Here is a 13,876-nt window from a genome sequence, read left to right as displayed (position 1 = left end):
AAATTTTATAATTTTTAATGGAACTTTTAGACCCTTCTTTTAAAATTTCAAAAGAAGAGTTTTCTCAGGGATCCCTGGGTTGCTCAGTGGTTTGGCACCTGCCTTCGGCCCAGGGTGTGATCCTGGAGTCCCAGACTCGAGTCCCATGTTGGGCTCCCTGCATGGAGCCTGCTTTTCCCTCTGCCTGTGTCTCTGCCTCTTTCTCTCTCTGTGTGTCTTTCATGAATAAATAAATTTAAAAAAATTTTTTTAAAAAGAGTTTTCTCTCTGGAGGAAATACCTAAATTATTTTGTAATGTATGTTGTTCTTTGGTGGTCAATGATTATCAATTTAAAGATTCCCTATCATTGCTTTTATGGATGAAATAGTTTCCAACTCAAACTTCCCTGTTATGCAAGGTATTAATGTAGAAAATTAGGTGTTCAAATGCAAAACTTGAAAGTCAACATGCCGAAAGAAACATTAAAGCTATCTATAACTTAGAGATATGATTATTAATGGACAAGGTACAAATTTTGACTAGGAAAATTCAGGACTCATGATCTTATTTATACACCTGCTGTAAGGATGAAACCTTGCAATACTATGCAGGTTAAGATTTGAAGTAAGGACAAAAACAAAAGATATCATCTGTCCTTGAAGGATGGGCAGGAGGATTTTTGGAAAGGGTTTATGCCTTGGAGAAAATGTCAAATGCAAAGGCAAATACCCAGTAACATAGGTAAATCCCCAAAACATCATGCTGAGCAGACAAAAAAAAAAAAAAAAAAGTCATACTCCTCTATTATTATACTTACATGATATCTTTTCTCTAAAAATAGAAAGAAAAGAGATCCAGAGTGGCCTAGGGCTCCAAGTCGAGGTGGGGACTAACTTAGAAGGGACATCTGGGAATCTTTGGATAGTTGTGGTTATACAGGCATATTTGCCAAAACTCAGAAATATACTCTTAATATAGGCATATTTTATCCTATGTAAACTATACTTCAATATAGTTGATTAAAATGTAAAACAATGAAAAGTCCCTGGAGTGGGAAAGTTTAGGCCATGCATGGAGACAGATGTTGTTCAGGATAAACCACTTTTCCAATTAAGGCCCCTTGTGTTGCCACAAGCATTAGACATGTCTCCACAATCCCATTCTAAAAATAAACCCATCTTCTCAACCTAATTTTTACACTAACCTGTTGCAACTAGCAATAGACAATGTAATAGATAGACTATCTAGTCTGACTCCTACATCTGAGTCGATAATATATAGTATAATGGTTGACAGTTCGGGCCCTACAGTCAAACTAACTAGATCTAAAACCCAATTGCTGCTACAGTCAAACTAACTAGATCTAAAATCCAATATGACCTTGGATGGTAACTTAATGTGCCTCTGTCTCACTTTCCTCACCTGAAAAATGGAGATCATGAAATGTGTAAGTTCATTTTATAAAGATGACATTATTAAAATGTATAAAGTGCTTAGGATACTTCCTATCCATAATAAGTGTTCAGTAAAATATTAGTCTTGAGTATTTTTCTTTTGTAGGTAAGGAAAGTAAGACCCAAAGACCCAAAGAAGCCAAAATGATTTGCCAAAGTCACATGTCTAGCCAGTAAGAAAGAAAGCCCACATCTGCCCCAGGGAGTCTGTTGCCTTGATAATACCAAGATTACTGTCAAAAAAAAAAAGGCTGCATATCCGTTGTCCCTCTGGGCACATGCTTTCTAGCTCTTAAGTGGCTGTCGGGTCAGCCAGTGGTTTCATAGTGAAGACAGCGGTCTGTTGCCTTAAGTCTGAGTGATCACCAGAGGAACCAACTGTCCTGAAACTGATTCATGTACAGACACAAAGACAAAGTATGGTGTGCAAAGAAGTAAGAGTAGACACGACTGACCAAATTCGAGTATACCAAACATCTCTCTGTCCATCTTGAATATAATTGTATCTCTTGTCACTAAAAAAGTGCCTGTTTGGCCCACACTGGGTGCTTAATAAGTACTTGTTGAATGAACAAATAAAGAAAGAGAATGAGACAATGGTAAATCCTGAGGGAAGACAGGGGTTAAGTGGATAACAACAAAACAGTACAGAGACATAGGCACAGATAAAAGAGGAGGTGAGTGGTCTGAAAAAAGCAGAAAATGCTCATGCATAAAAAAAAAAAAAACAACTACAATAATTCTGACTTCATAAATTTGGGCTGAAACTTACCTCTTCATTACCAATGTGATAAATGATGGGGGAAATACCGCTTCAGTATTTTCGGAATTTTAAGAGTATGAAAGAAAAGAATACAAATAGGATTACTGGGATCCCTGGGTGGCGCAGCGGTTTGGTGCCTGCCTTTGGCCCAGGGCGCGATCCTGGAGACCCGGGATCGAATCCCACGTCGGGCTCCCGGTGCATGGAGCCTGCTTCTCCCTCTGCCTGTGTCTCTGCCTCTCTCTCTATCTCTCTGTGACTATCATAAATAAATAAAAATTAAAAAAAAAATAGGATTACTGAGACAGGAAGATACAGAAATCATTAAATTTTATTCTCATTTTTAATTGACACAGGCTTCCTAAGAATCTTATCAGGAACAAATTTTTAGCCTAATTTATACTGATTGATATCCCTAAGAGGAAAAAGGAAACTTTTTAAAAAAAATCTATTTTGGCATTTATTTATTTTTAAAAAGGGAAAGGGGCTGGTCCCTTCTGCAATTAGTTTGAATTAATTTATTTCAACCAATCGAATAATTCTGGTTTTCTCTCTACTAAGGAACTGTCAGTCCCGTATCTCAGGTATTGGCTGTGCCCTTCATCTTCTGGCATATTCCGTGGTCAATCATATATGCAACAGTTGTTTGGGGGAAATTACCCTTTTCTTCAGAACACTCCTAGCTATTATACCAACATTACTACATTATGGTGATTCCAACTTTCTTTTTCCACAGAAAGTGTGGTAGAAGTTTTATAATCCATTTTTTCCATGTTTTGAATGTTTACTCAGAAATAAATGTATGCTGGTAACCAAAAACATGATGTGCAAAACATAACTAGCTGCAGCTTTCTAAAAAGACCACAAAGGACTTATTCCCCCCAGAAAAAAAATAAGGCTTTTTTTCCTTTATGAAGAGGTTAACAATTTTATTCTCTGAAAACTATATTTGTCTAATATGACTTCCCTACTGCTCTTAAGTAACATCTTTTAGCACATTTTAAAGCAAATTCTAATATTTCCCTGTCCACTTGTGTGCCATTTTTTGTTTACCTGTTTAAATCTGGAATGTTTTTCTTTTTAATTCAGAATATAGGAATTTAAGTTACAGTTTTATCTCAAAGGGAGATTTTATGTTGGCCCTTAATCCTGTAGTATAATTTTAAGTATTTTGCTTTTAAAGATAGGTTTAAGTTACAACTGACTATAGAAAACCCTTAATTTTTATGGTCTTCAAAGAACCTTTTCAAAAAGTGAATCCTAAGTCTTTTCATCTTATCTGAAAGTTCTCTTGTTTGTTTGCTTGTTTATTTGTTTTTGTGCACAGAACTTAGAACTTTATTTCTTCAGTCTGAATCAGCTGAATTCAGCCCTACTGGCTAGAACCTCCGTTCTGTAGCTACAGTGAATAGCCACAGTGAGAATGGACATTCTTTTTTTTTTTTTAATTTTTTAAAAGATTTTATTTATTTGAGAGAAAGCACAAAAGACGGGGGGAGGGGCAGTGGGAGAGGGAGAGAGGGACGAATAGACTCCCCACTGAGCCAGGAGCCCAATTTGACACTCAATCTCACAACCCAAGATCATGACCTGAGCTGAAATCTAGAGTCAGATACTTAACCAACTGAGCCACCCAGGTGCTCTAAGAATGGACATTCTTGTCTTGATCCTGATCTTAGGGGAAAAACATTCAGTCTCTCACCATTTAACTGTAGGTTTTTCACAGATGCCATTTGCAGGATTCAGAAAGTTCCTTTTGACTCCTAGATTATGGAGAGTTTTTATCAGGAATGGAGATTGGATGTTATCAACTACTTTTTCTGTATTTATTGAGATGATCATATGGTTTCCCTTTGGTGGTATGTTAATTTAGTTGAATGTTAAACCAACCTTGCATTCCTACGATAAACTCTACTTGGTCACAGTGTATTTTCCTTTTTGTAGATAGCTAACATTTGGTTAAGAAATTTTGCTTCTGTGTTCATGAGCGATATCGATTAATAGTTTTCTTTTCTAGTAATATCTTTGTCTGGTTTTGGTATATGAGTAATACTGGCTTCAAAGAATGAGTTGCAAGTATTACCTCCTTTTCAATGTTCTAAAAGAGTTTGTGTGGAATTGGTATTCCTTCTTCCTTAAATATATGGCAGAATTTATCAGTGCAGCCAGCTTGGGCCAGTTTTCTTGGTGGAAAAAATTCTTAACTCTAAATTCAGCTTCTTTAATACTCACAGGGCTGGGGTGCCTGGGTGGCTCCGACAGTTAAGCAACCAACTCTTGATTTTGGCTCAGGTCATGATCTCAGGGTCGTGAGATCAAGCCCTGTGCCAGTCTCATACTGAGTGTGGAGCCTGCTTGAGCTCACTTTCTCTCTCTTTCTCTCTCTCTCTCTCTCTCTGACCTCCCCGCCCCCAAGAGCTCTCCACATAGACATGCAGATTTGCTCTCTCTCTTAAAAAAAAAAAAACTGACAGGGCTATTTCCAGTTACCTTTGAAGACAGCTTTCACATTTTGTGTCTTTCAAAGACTGTGTCTAAGTTGTCAAATTTATTGGCATAAATTTGTTTAGAATATTGTTTACTAAATTATTTATAATATTCTCAGACTCTCCTTTTAATGTCTGCAAGATCTTTAGTGATGTCACTTTTCTCATTCCTTTTTTTGGAAATATGTATCTTCTCCTTTTTTTCTAATCAATCTGGGTAGAGACCCACTGATTTTATTGATCTTCCCAAAGAACCAGCTGCTGTTTTAGTGATTTTCTCTCTATTTTTCTGTTGTCTATTTCATTGATTTTTGCTCTGATCTTTATTATTTCCTTTATCCTGCTTTATTTGAATTTAATTTGCTCTCCAAAATCTAATTTCTTTTTTTTTTCAAATTCTAATTTCTTAACTTGGAAAGTGGGGTCATTGATTTGAGACCTTTCTTCTCTTTCAGTTTAGTAATTTTAGTATTACAAATTTCCCTCTAAATATTGCTTTCACTGTATTACCTAAATTTTTATATGCTATGTTTTCATTTTCATTTATACAAAACACATTCTAACTTTCATTTTCATTAATTTTTTAATCTGTAGGTTATTTAGAAGTGTGTTACTGGTTTTCAAGTATCTGCAGATTTTCCAAATATCTTTCTGTTATTCATTTTTAATTTAAATCTTCTGGAGTCAAAAAACATACTTTGCTTTTATTTTTAATATTTTTAAATTTATGAAAATGTGTTTATGATTTAAAATGTGGTTATCTTCATAGATATTCTACGTGCCCTTGAAAGGAATGTATTCTACTGCTATCGGGTTGTGTTTTCTATAAATATCAATTAGGTCAAGTATATTGATAAAGTATCATTCAAGTCTTTTATATCTTTTTTTGATTTTTCTACCTACTTGCTCTTTTATCTAATACAGAAACCATATTGACCTTATTTTTCTTATTTATCCTCAGACTGGTGAAAACCTCATCACAGTTTGACATTACCTGGCAAATGCGCCAATATTAGTTTAATCCCCACATATTAACCAAACATTCAACAGACATAGTTGGAGTATCCATTAAAATTCAGGCTCTTGGGATCCCTGGGTGGCGCAGCGGTTTGGCGCCTGCCTTTGGCCCAGGGCGCGATCCTGGAGACCCGGGATCGAATCCCACGTCGGGCTCCCGGTGCATGGAGCCTGCTTCTCCCTCTGCCTGTGTCTCTGCCTCTCTCTATCTCTCTGTGACTATCATAAATAAATAAAAATTTAAAAAAAATTTTTTTAAATAAAAAATAAATAAATAAAATAAAATAAAATTCAGGCTCTCTACAAATCATTGAAAATACAGAAAGGGATAAATCTTCTTTAGAGAAAATTTGTCTAATAAATCCTGGGTATAGAATTTCTAGCCACAAAGATTCTGGGTGCTCCCTTTTCTGGATAAGATCTTTGTACTGCTCTCACCTTCTGCCTATCCTATCTCCCTATCCCATTTGAAGCTAGAATTGCTATGTTTCATTAGTAAATTATTAACACCAAGTATGTTCAAAGTTACCTTTCTGTCAAGATCTCTACCTGCTGCTAAATATCAGCTCCAAAAAAATAAATAAATAAATAAATAAATAAATAAATAAATAAATATCAGCTCCACCAATGGAGTCATATTTGGATATTTGAAATCCCTTTCCATACCTCCTTTTCGTAACAGCTTTATTGAGCTATAATTCACATACCAGACAGTTCACCTATGAAAGTGGTTTTTAATATATTTGCAGGGTTGTGCAACCATAACCAAATCAATTTAGAACATTTCACCTCATCAAAAGGAAATTTCAAACCCTTTAGTTCCTTACCTCTACATCCCCCCATTACTAAATAACCACAAATCTACTTTCTGTCTCCATATATTTGGATATTCCTGAACATTTCATATAAATGGAATCATAAAATATGTGTTCTGTGTGACTGATTTCTTCCACCTAGCACGTTTTCAGTTTCTTCCATGCTGTAGCATGTATTAGTAGCTCACTCCTTTTTATGGCTGTAGAGTATTCAGTTATATGGATATAACATTTTATTTATCCATTATCCAATTGATGGACATTTAGCTTGTTTCCACTTTTTGATTATCATGAATAATGCTAAATGAACACTCATGTTCAAGTTTTTGTGTGGACATATATTTTTTCTTGGGATAACACATAAGACTAGAATTGCTGGATCAAGTGGTAACTCTATGTTTAACTTTTTGACAAAGTGTAAGACTGTTATCCAAAGTGTCTGTACCATTTTACATCCCCACCAACAGTATATGAAGGATTCTGATTTCTCTACATTCTCATCAAAGCCATTATTATCTAATCTGGTGCCTTTTAATATGAAATCTAGCCTCTTTGCCTTTGCTCCTCTTTACCTACCTACTTTATTCCCCCTTGTTCTCTGGCACATACATAAATTTTTAAAGCTGTTTCCTTTAAAGCCCCATAACACTTCATGTTTATTCCTAACTTGGTCTTTGTCCATGCTATTCCCACTGTTTTTAACATCATCCTTACTTCTGTCCTTTGCCAATCCAAATTTCTACCATCCTTCAAGGCTACATTGACATTTTCAGCCATTTTTAATTTCAATCTCTCTGAAATTTAGCTGTATTTATAGCTGATACCCCATAAATTAGCCTTTAAGTATATTTTATCTCACATAGCTTGCTATTTCATCCAATATTTATGTCTTAGTCCTTATCTCTCTAACTTATTTTTAAACTCCATGAGGACTATAATATTATGCCTTATACTACTGCAGCCTAATTCATAACACATAGTGAACAGTCTATAAATACTTACTTGTTGATTGATTCTAACAGCATACAAATCTCACCTTCTATTTACTTTAGTTCTTTAATGGAAACTTTAAGAAAATGGTTTTTTGATTATCTCCTTCTTCATTCAAATTAAGATTATGGTAGAAATCTCCATCCCATGCCAATAACAGTGCAAGAGGATTATAGCCAATGGTGATCTTCGAGTCCCTTTTCTGTCCAATCTGACCAATGTAGAAGATAACCATTTAATTTTAAAATGATTGTCCCTGTTCCCTTCCCTATCCACCCACTGCTGCCTAGAGAGTTTCACTGTAGAGAACCTATAGACAGAAAAAAGGAGAAAGGGAGCTTGATACCTGGCATAGGAACTAAACCTGAATAAAAAGAAAGTAGATTTATGCTAATTTCTCTAGCTTTATTGCTATGTATGCTTTTATTTATTTGTGTGTGTGTGTTTTGTATATTTTTTATCGGAGTTCAATTTGCCAACATACAGCATAACACCCAGTGCGTTTAAAATTATTCTTCAAATAAGAATGATGCTTTTTCAAAACTATATTTAATGAGGAAATATTACTGACATATACTTGCGATGGACACTCTGAACTATTTATATTGGAGGCAGGATAATACAGTAGGAAAAGCTCATGTTTCAGTCATAGCTCAAGAACTTCCTAGCTTATGACTGGCAAATAAGTATCCTTATAAGTAGGAAACAAGCATCCCTACGTTCATAGGCTGGACCGTGTCTTAATCGCTCTTGGTGGCTCAGTGATCCCTGGCACGTCCCTGGCTGAGTGTCCAGGGCCTCCTCCTGACCCACATCGGGGGCACACAGGAAGCAAAGCCAGGAGCCTAATGATGCTGCAGCAGAGCATAGCCATTAAGAGCGCAGGCTGTGCACCACTTGCTAACTGTGTGACCCTAAACAAGATACTTCCACATGTATGCCTCATCTTCCCCATCAATAAAATGGGAATGATAGTACTATTTGTTGTGAGGATTAGATAATAAATATAAAGTATTTAGCATTTGTTCCTAAAATGTAGTAAAATGACTAATAAGGTTTAATCATTATTATCATTTCTTTTTTGTACAAGAGGTATGTGGCATACAAACCCTGTAAAAATTAAGGGACTGGCCAGACTATTACAATAGTGATGGTGAGGGCTCCACCCACAGGCTTCTTTCTTCCTTCCACCCACCTCCGCTGTGATCTTTGGCAACAAGACACTTCCACAGAGGCAGTAGCATAAAGACGGTGCAGATCATAAGAGCACTTCATGCCTCCACTCCTTCCCCAAAACCCATCTCAGAAAACACCACAAACGGCTCTAGCTTATAAACCCTGCCCCTCTTGGGGCACCACCAGTTGATGGTATACCTGCAGAAGACTTGATTTGTCCAGGGGCCATGGTGAGATGTACCCATTTTACTCTCCTGACTTCAAGAAAGTGTTTCTTAACCCAGTTGCCATCTGAATACTAAGTAAAGCCCATGGCTTACCAGGACTACTGCTAACACATGCAAGCACCTTAGTGTAAGCTAGAAAAAGGTACCTCTTCCTAAAAGTTATGTTCCTTCCACTCCATTAGAATAAGATAGTTTACTGTCCTTGTGCAGTACACAACATATTTAACCATACATGGCAGCCCTGTGGCTTATACTCAGAGTCTCTGTTCCTCTTTAGGTCTTGAAGCACCTACGGCACCTAAACTTTACCAACAATATGGGGGAGCAAGTGACTTTCGATGAATGTGGTGACCTGATGGGGAACTATTCCATCATCAACTGGCACCTCTCTCCAGAGGATGGCTCCATAGTGTTTAAGGAAGTCGGATATTACAATGTCTATGCCAAGAAAGGAGAAAGACTCTTCATCAATGAGGAGAAAATCCTGTGGAGTGGGTTCTCCAGGGAGGTATGTGCTGTCCGTCAGAACAACAGATGCCTCCACCATGGGCAGGAAGTTGTGCTGAGCTTTGGGAGGGCCTTGGGCTTCACCACTGGACTTGAGAAATGATGAGTCCACTTCCCTCAACTCACTAACTCTGCACTGCCAAGGTTCTCTGGGAAATCCATCAGTGTTTAGGGTACAGAAGAGAAGCCTCAGAATGTGAGCCCCATCCCCCTTACTATATTGAAAAACGTTTTATTCTTTGCAAATCTGACTCTAGCTAAATGGCTAACAATTTCTTTCACTAAAACTTCCCCCAACCAGAACAAAATATTTAAGCAAACATAAACATCATTCAAGGCAGGGCCCGGACAATTCATACAGAGGTAGTTCCCTGTCATCCAAATAGCTCAGAGCAGACCTATAATTCAAAAGGACAATTTCCTAGAAGATCAAATGGTTTGGTAACTTGAGAAATATAAAATCTGTGAGAATATTGTGTTCTGTGGTTGGGAGTGCTAGTGTGTACTGTCCTTCACTATTTCTTTTCCTTTCTTTCCCTCCCCAGGGTCCCAAGAAACTTAGAAATCAACAGGTGCAATACTGCCATTTCTATCCCTCTTTCATTAGAAGATAATGCTAATCATCTTCTATTCAAGTTTAAAAAAAAAAAAAAAACTCCTTGTCAAACCAGTTCTTTCTTTCCTGGTATAGCAAAGAAATTATTTTGTTGTTGTCCATGTATTTAACTTTGTAAGATGGCTCCAAATCAAGCAGGTAGGTGGGGAGAAGAGTCTTATTAAAGAGACAGTTTGGAAAGAGCATGAGCCCTTCCATGTTATCTGACATAATCATAAGGAATGAGACAGAAGTAGAGCTTCTGAAATGGTGAAGCAGCCAATTGGACAAACCTGTCAAAAAAATAACCACTTAGGGATCTGGTGGCAATCAACCAAAAGCAAACAAAAAGTGAAATGTCTTTTTGAGAAAAACTAATGAAATTCGGGTAAGAAAGGCCTGTGGCATTTTAACTTGGGACAGCTCCCGAATTATTCCTAAGAATGTGGTTGCTGTTTCTTTAGTTTTCTATGTGGACAGTCATATTATCTGCAAAGAACAACAGTTTTATTGAGTTCTTTCCAATATTTATGCCCTTATTTTTTGTCTCATTCTACTAGCTCTGAATTCCACAATGTTTGATAATAGTGGTGATAATGAGCATTCTTGTTTTAAAGGAAATGCCTTTAATATTTTCTTATATAGAATGATGTTTACCTACGAATGTTTTATATTATCCTTTACAAGTTAAAGATATTTCTTCCTAACTCCTTTTTCGGTTAAGTTTTTAATCATGAGTTTATACTGAATTTCATCAAGTGCTTTTTCTTCACTGATGATATTTTTCTGTATTAATGTATTAATGCAGTCGGTGACATTTTATAGATTTTTTAAAATAGATTTTCTAGGGATCCCTGGGTGGCGCAGCAGTTTGGCGCCTGCCTTTGGCCCAGGGCGCGATCCTGGAGACCTGGGATCGAATCCCACATCGGGCTCCTGGTGCATGGAGCCTGCTTCTTCCTCTGCCTGTGTCTCTGCCTCTTTCTCTCTCTCTCTGTGTGACTATCATAAAAGAAAAGTAAAATTAAAAAAAAAATAAATAAAAATAAAAATAAAATAGATTTTCTAATGCTAAACTTGTTCCTGGAATAAACCCAACCTGATCATGGTATATATTGTTTCTTATGTCCTTTGAGTTTGTTTGTTAATTGTTTTAGTATTTTTTCATCTTTTTGCAAGTAGTAAAAAATAGTTATACTCTTTCCAGGTCCTTTCAGATTCCTTATACTTTGTATACACCTCCAAGACTTCTGCACGGTTTTGCTTCCAATAACGAGAACCCACGGCTCTTTTTCAGGAGACTACCTAGAAGGCTCCTGAAGCCTAGATTCCTAGGCTAGATTCCTAGAGCCTAGGAATCTGCATTTCCCTAAGATGACCCTTAACAATGAGGGATGTGGAAGTATGAAAGCCCTGGCTCCCTTTCCTTCAGGTCAGGATAGCTCTGAGGAATAAATTACAGGCCAGAGTTCTCCTGTGGGATCAAGCAGAAGCTATTCTCAGAGGGTCTTTGCTCCAGATCACACCACACCCTTGCCGTCTTCTCTTCTGGATCTGACTTGCTCCGATCTCCTCTTGGTTCCCTTGAGAGAACTTTCTTTATAAAACCACTTGTACACAGATCCTCAACTCAGGCTTCCTTCTGAAGACGACTTAGAGTGGTGAGATGGGCCTGTACTTTTTTTTTTTCATACTGTTCTTGTTTGGTTTTGGAACCAGGGTTACGCTGGCCTTATAAGAATGAGTTGGAGGGTGTTCCTTTTTTTCTTCTTCTTTTAAACCTCTGATAGAATTCAGATAACATTAGATTCATCTGTTGCTTGAAAGCTTAATGTTATCTGCTTGTGGTAAACACAGAACAGTGGTCATCTCAGGCATGAATACGTGGTCGGGGAGGAAGCAAGGGGTGGGGAAAGCGTACGGTTAGGTATAAGTTATTGTTCTTGTCCCAGCTTTTGTTTTGGGTGGTAATCACTACCAGTGAGTAAAAGTGATTGAAACATAGACAATGATGGGGGAAAAACAAGGATTACAAATAATCAACTTCCAAGCACCTGAAGTCCACTAAGGAAATTAATTAATTAATTAATTAATTAAAAATCTCTGTTATCTGAAATTAATGTATCTATTGCAGATTTCTTTTGAGTAGTAATTGCCTGACCTATCTTTCTGATCCATTTGCTTTTGACCCTTCAATGCCTGCCCTGCCTACCTTGCTGAATGGCTGCGGGGATCTCAGAAGTCACCCTATAAAGCCTAAAGCAGGAATTGCAATTCACTGCAAAGCTCAAAGTCTCGTTTTCAAACATATTTCTCCTCATCTCAGCATCTCCCCTTGTAATTGTCCTTCTGTGTGTAGGTCCATGCCCCTTTATCTTTTAGTTTGTCTTAAATCTCTGTTTCTCTGAAAAGTAAACAGATAAATAGGCATCCCATTCTGGGACTTGGAGGGAACGGAATGGGGGATTATTTAAGGAAGATTTTGGTTGCAACAATGAATATTCCCAGAATCCTGTGAATATGTGTGTGTGTGTGTGTGTGTGTGTATGTGTGCATGCACATGTGTGGGCACTTGCTCGTGACATCTCTCCCTTTCATAGATAACAGGAACAAGGATCTCTGGAGCTTCCTCTCTCTGGAATGGCCTGAAAGTCTGTTGTGCTGGTCCTTGAGCACAAACCCCTGCCCTGTACTTGGTGTCAGAGTTGCTGTAAAACTGATCCCGTAGCTGCAGCCCCTCATTTTCTGCTCTCGGTTCTCTAGATGCCATTTTCCAACTGCAGCCGAGACTGCCTGGCAGGTACCAGGAAAGGAATCATTGAGGGGGAGCCTACCTGCTGCTTTGAGTGTGTGGAGTGCCCTGACGGGGAGTACAGTGACGAAACAGGTAAGGAAACATGCCCTCAGGGACACCATGCAAGGCTTGTCCACTTTAGGGGCTCTGGGGTCAGCAAAGTCCCTGGAAGGGCTAGGCTGAGAAGGTACCTTGCACAATTTCTCATTTAACCAGGTATGTCTGAGAGTCACACTGGGCAGGGCACTGAGGGAGACAGAAAAGAAATACTAGATGTCTTGTAATACTATAAAAGCTTCGACATCTTTCTTTTATTTTGATACCATTCTCCAATATTGTATTCCTTTCCTGAACAGACCAAGTAGCCCTGAACAGACCAAGTTCTGTCTGCTAGACTGCAGAGTTCATAGGTCTGCTGGGTGCCTAGCATCGTATTACTGTCTTACTTATGCTTTTCCTGTGCCTCAGTTTCTTCACCTATAAAGTGGGAATAATAAACCTATTTTATAGAGTTTGGGGAATTAAATGACTTAATATTGGTATAGCACATGGTAAGTTCTAGATGAATGTTAAATAAAACCTTACCTGACGTACTGGAGGCACTCTGTAAATATTAACTATAATTGTTACTATTGCTAGTATCTCACTTCATTCTCACCACAATGGGATTATTGGCTTCCATTACACAGATGATTGAAACTGAGGCTCAGAGAGGTCAAGGAGCTGACCAAAGTCACACAGCTAGTAAATGGCCAAGCCAGGCTAGCCATCCAAATATCTGACTAAAAGCCCATGCTCCTTTCGCTCCCCAAAACTGCATGCTCTTTGGGACATAGCAGAGACTCGATACATGTCTATTGACCCAATGAGTCTGCAGCCTCCCTCACTGGAAAGCCATGGATGGGGAAGTAAGGAAGGCAGAGGTCATTTGTGTGGGATAGTGCACCTTGATCTAAGAGGAAGTCTGCTCTGACATGTCCACAAAGGCCATCCCTACATCCAAAATGAGTCAGGCTGAGTGTGAATCACTATGGAAAGTTGATGAGCTATGCTAGAACCCTGCTGTGTAGG

The 13,876-nt window shown here is 38.0% G+C and overlaps 1 protein-coding gene across 3 annotated transcripts in view; it reads left to right on the top strand.

Annotated features, from left to right (window-relative positions):
• The window catches only part of CASR (calcium sensing receptor), a 75,529-nt gene that overhangs the window by 59,556 nt on the left and 2,097 nt on the right, over positions 1-13,876 (top strand). For all 3 annotated transcript variants that reach the window (XM_041745386.1, XM_041745471.1, XM_041745548.1), the window contains exons 5-6: positions 9,187-9,417; positions 12,775-12,898. In XM_041745386.1, the coding sequence (XP_041601320.1) occupies positions 9,187-9,417; positions 12,775-12,898 (355 nt within the window). The remainder of the gene's footprint in view (positions 1-9,186; positions 9,418-12,774; positions 12,899-13,876) is intronic.

The sequence above is a fragment of the Vulpes lagopus genome, chromosome 1 (assembly GCF_018345385.1).
Source record: "Vulpes lagopus strain Blue_001 chromosome 1, ASM1834538v1, whole genome shotgun sequence".
Lineage (NCBI taxonomy): Eukaryota > Metazoa > Chordata > Mammalia > Carnivora > Canidae > Vulpes > Vulpes lagopus.
The sequence above is the reverse complement of the archived record's forward strand: the minus strand, read 5'-3'. Positions and strand labels throughout refer to the sequence as shown.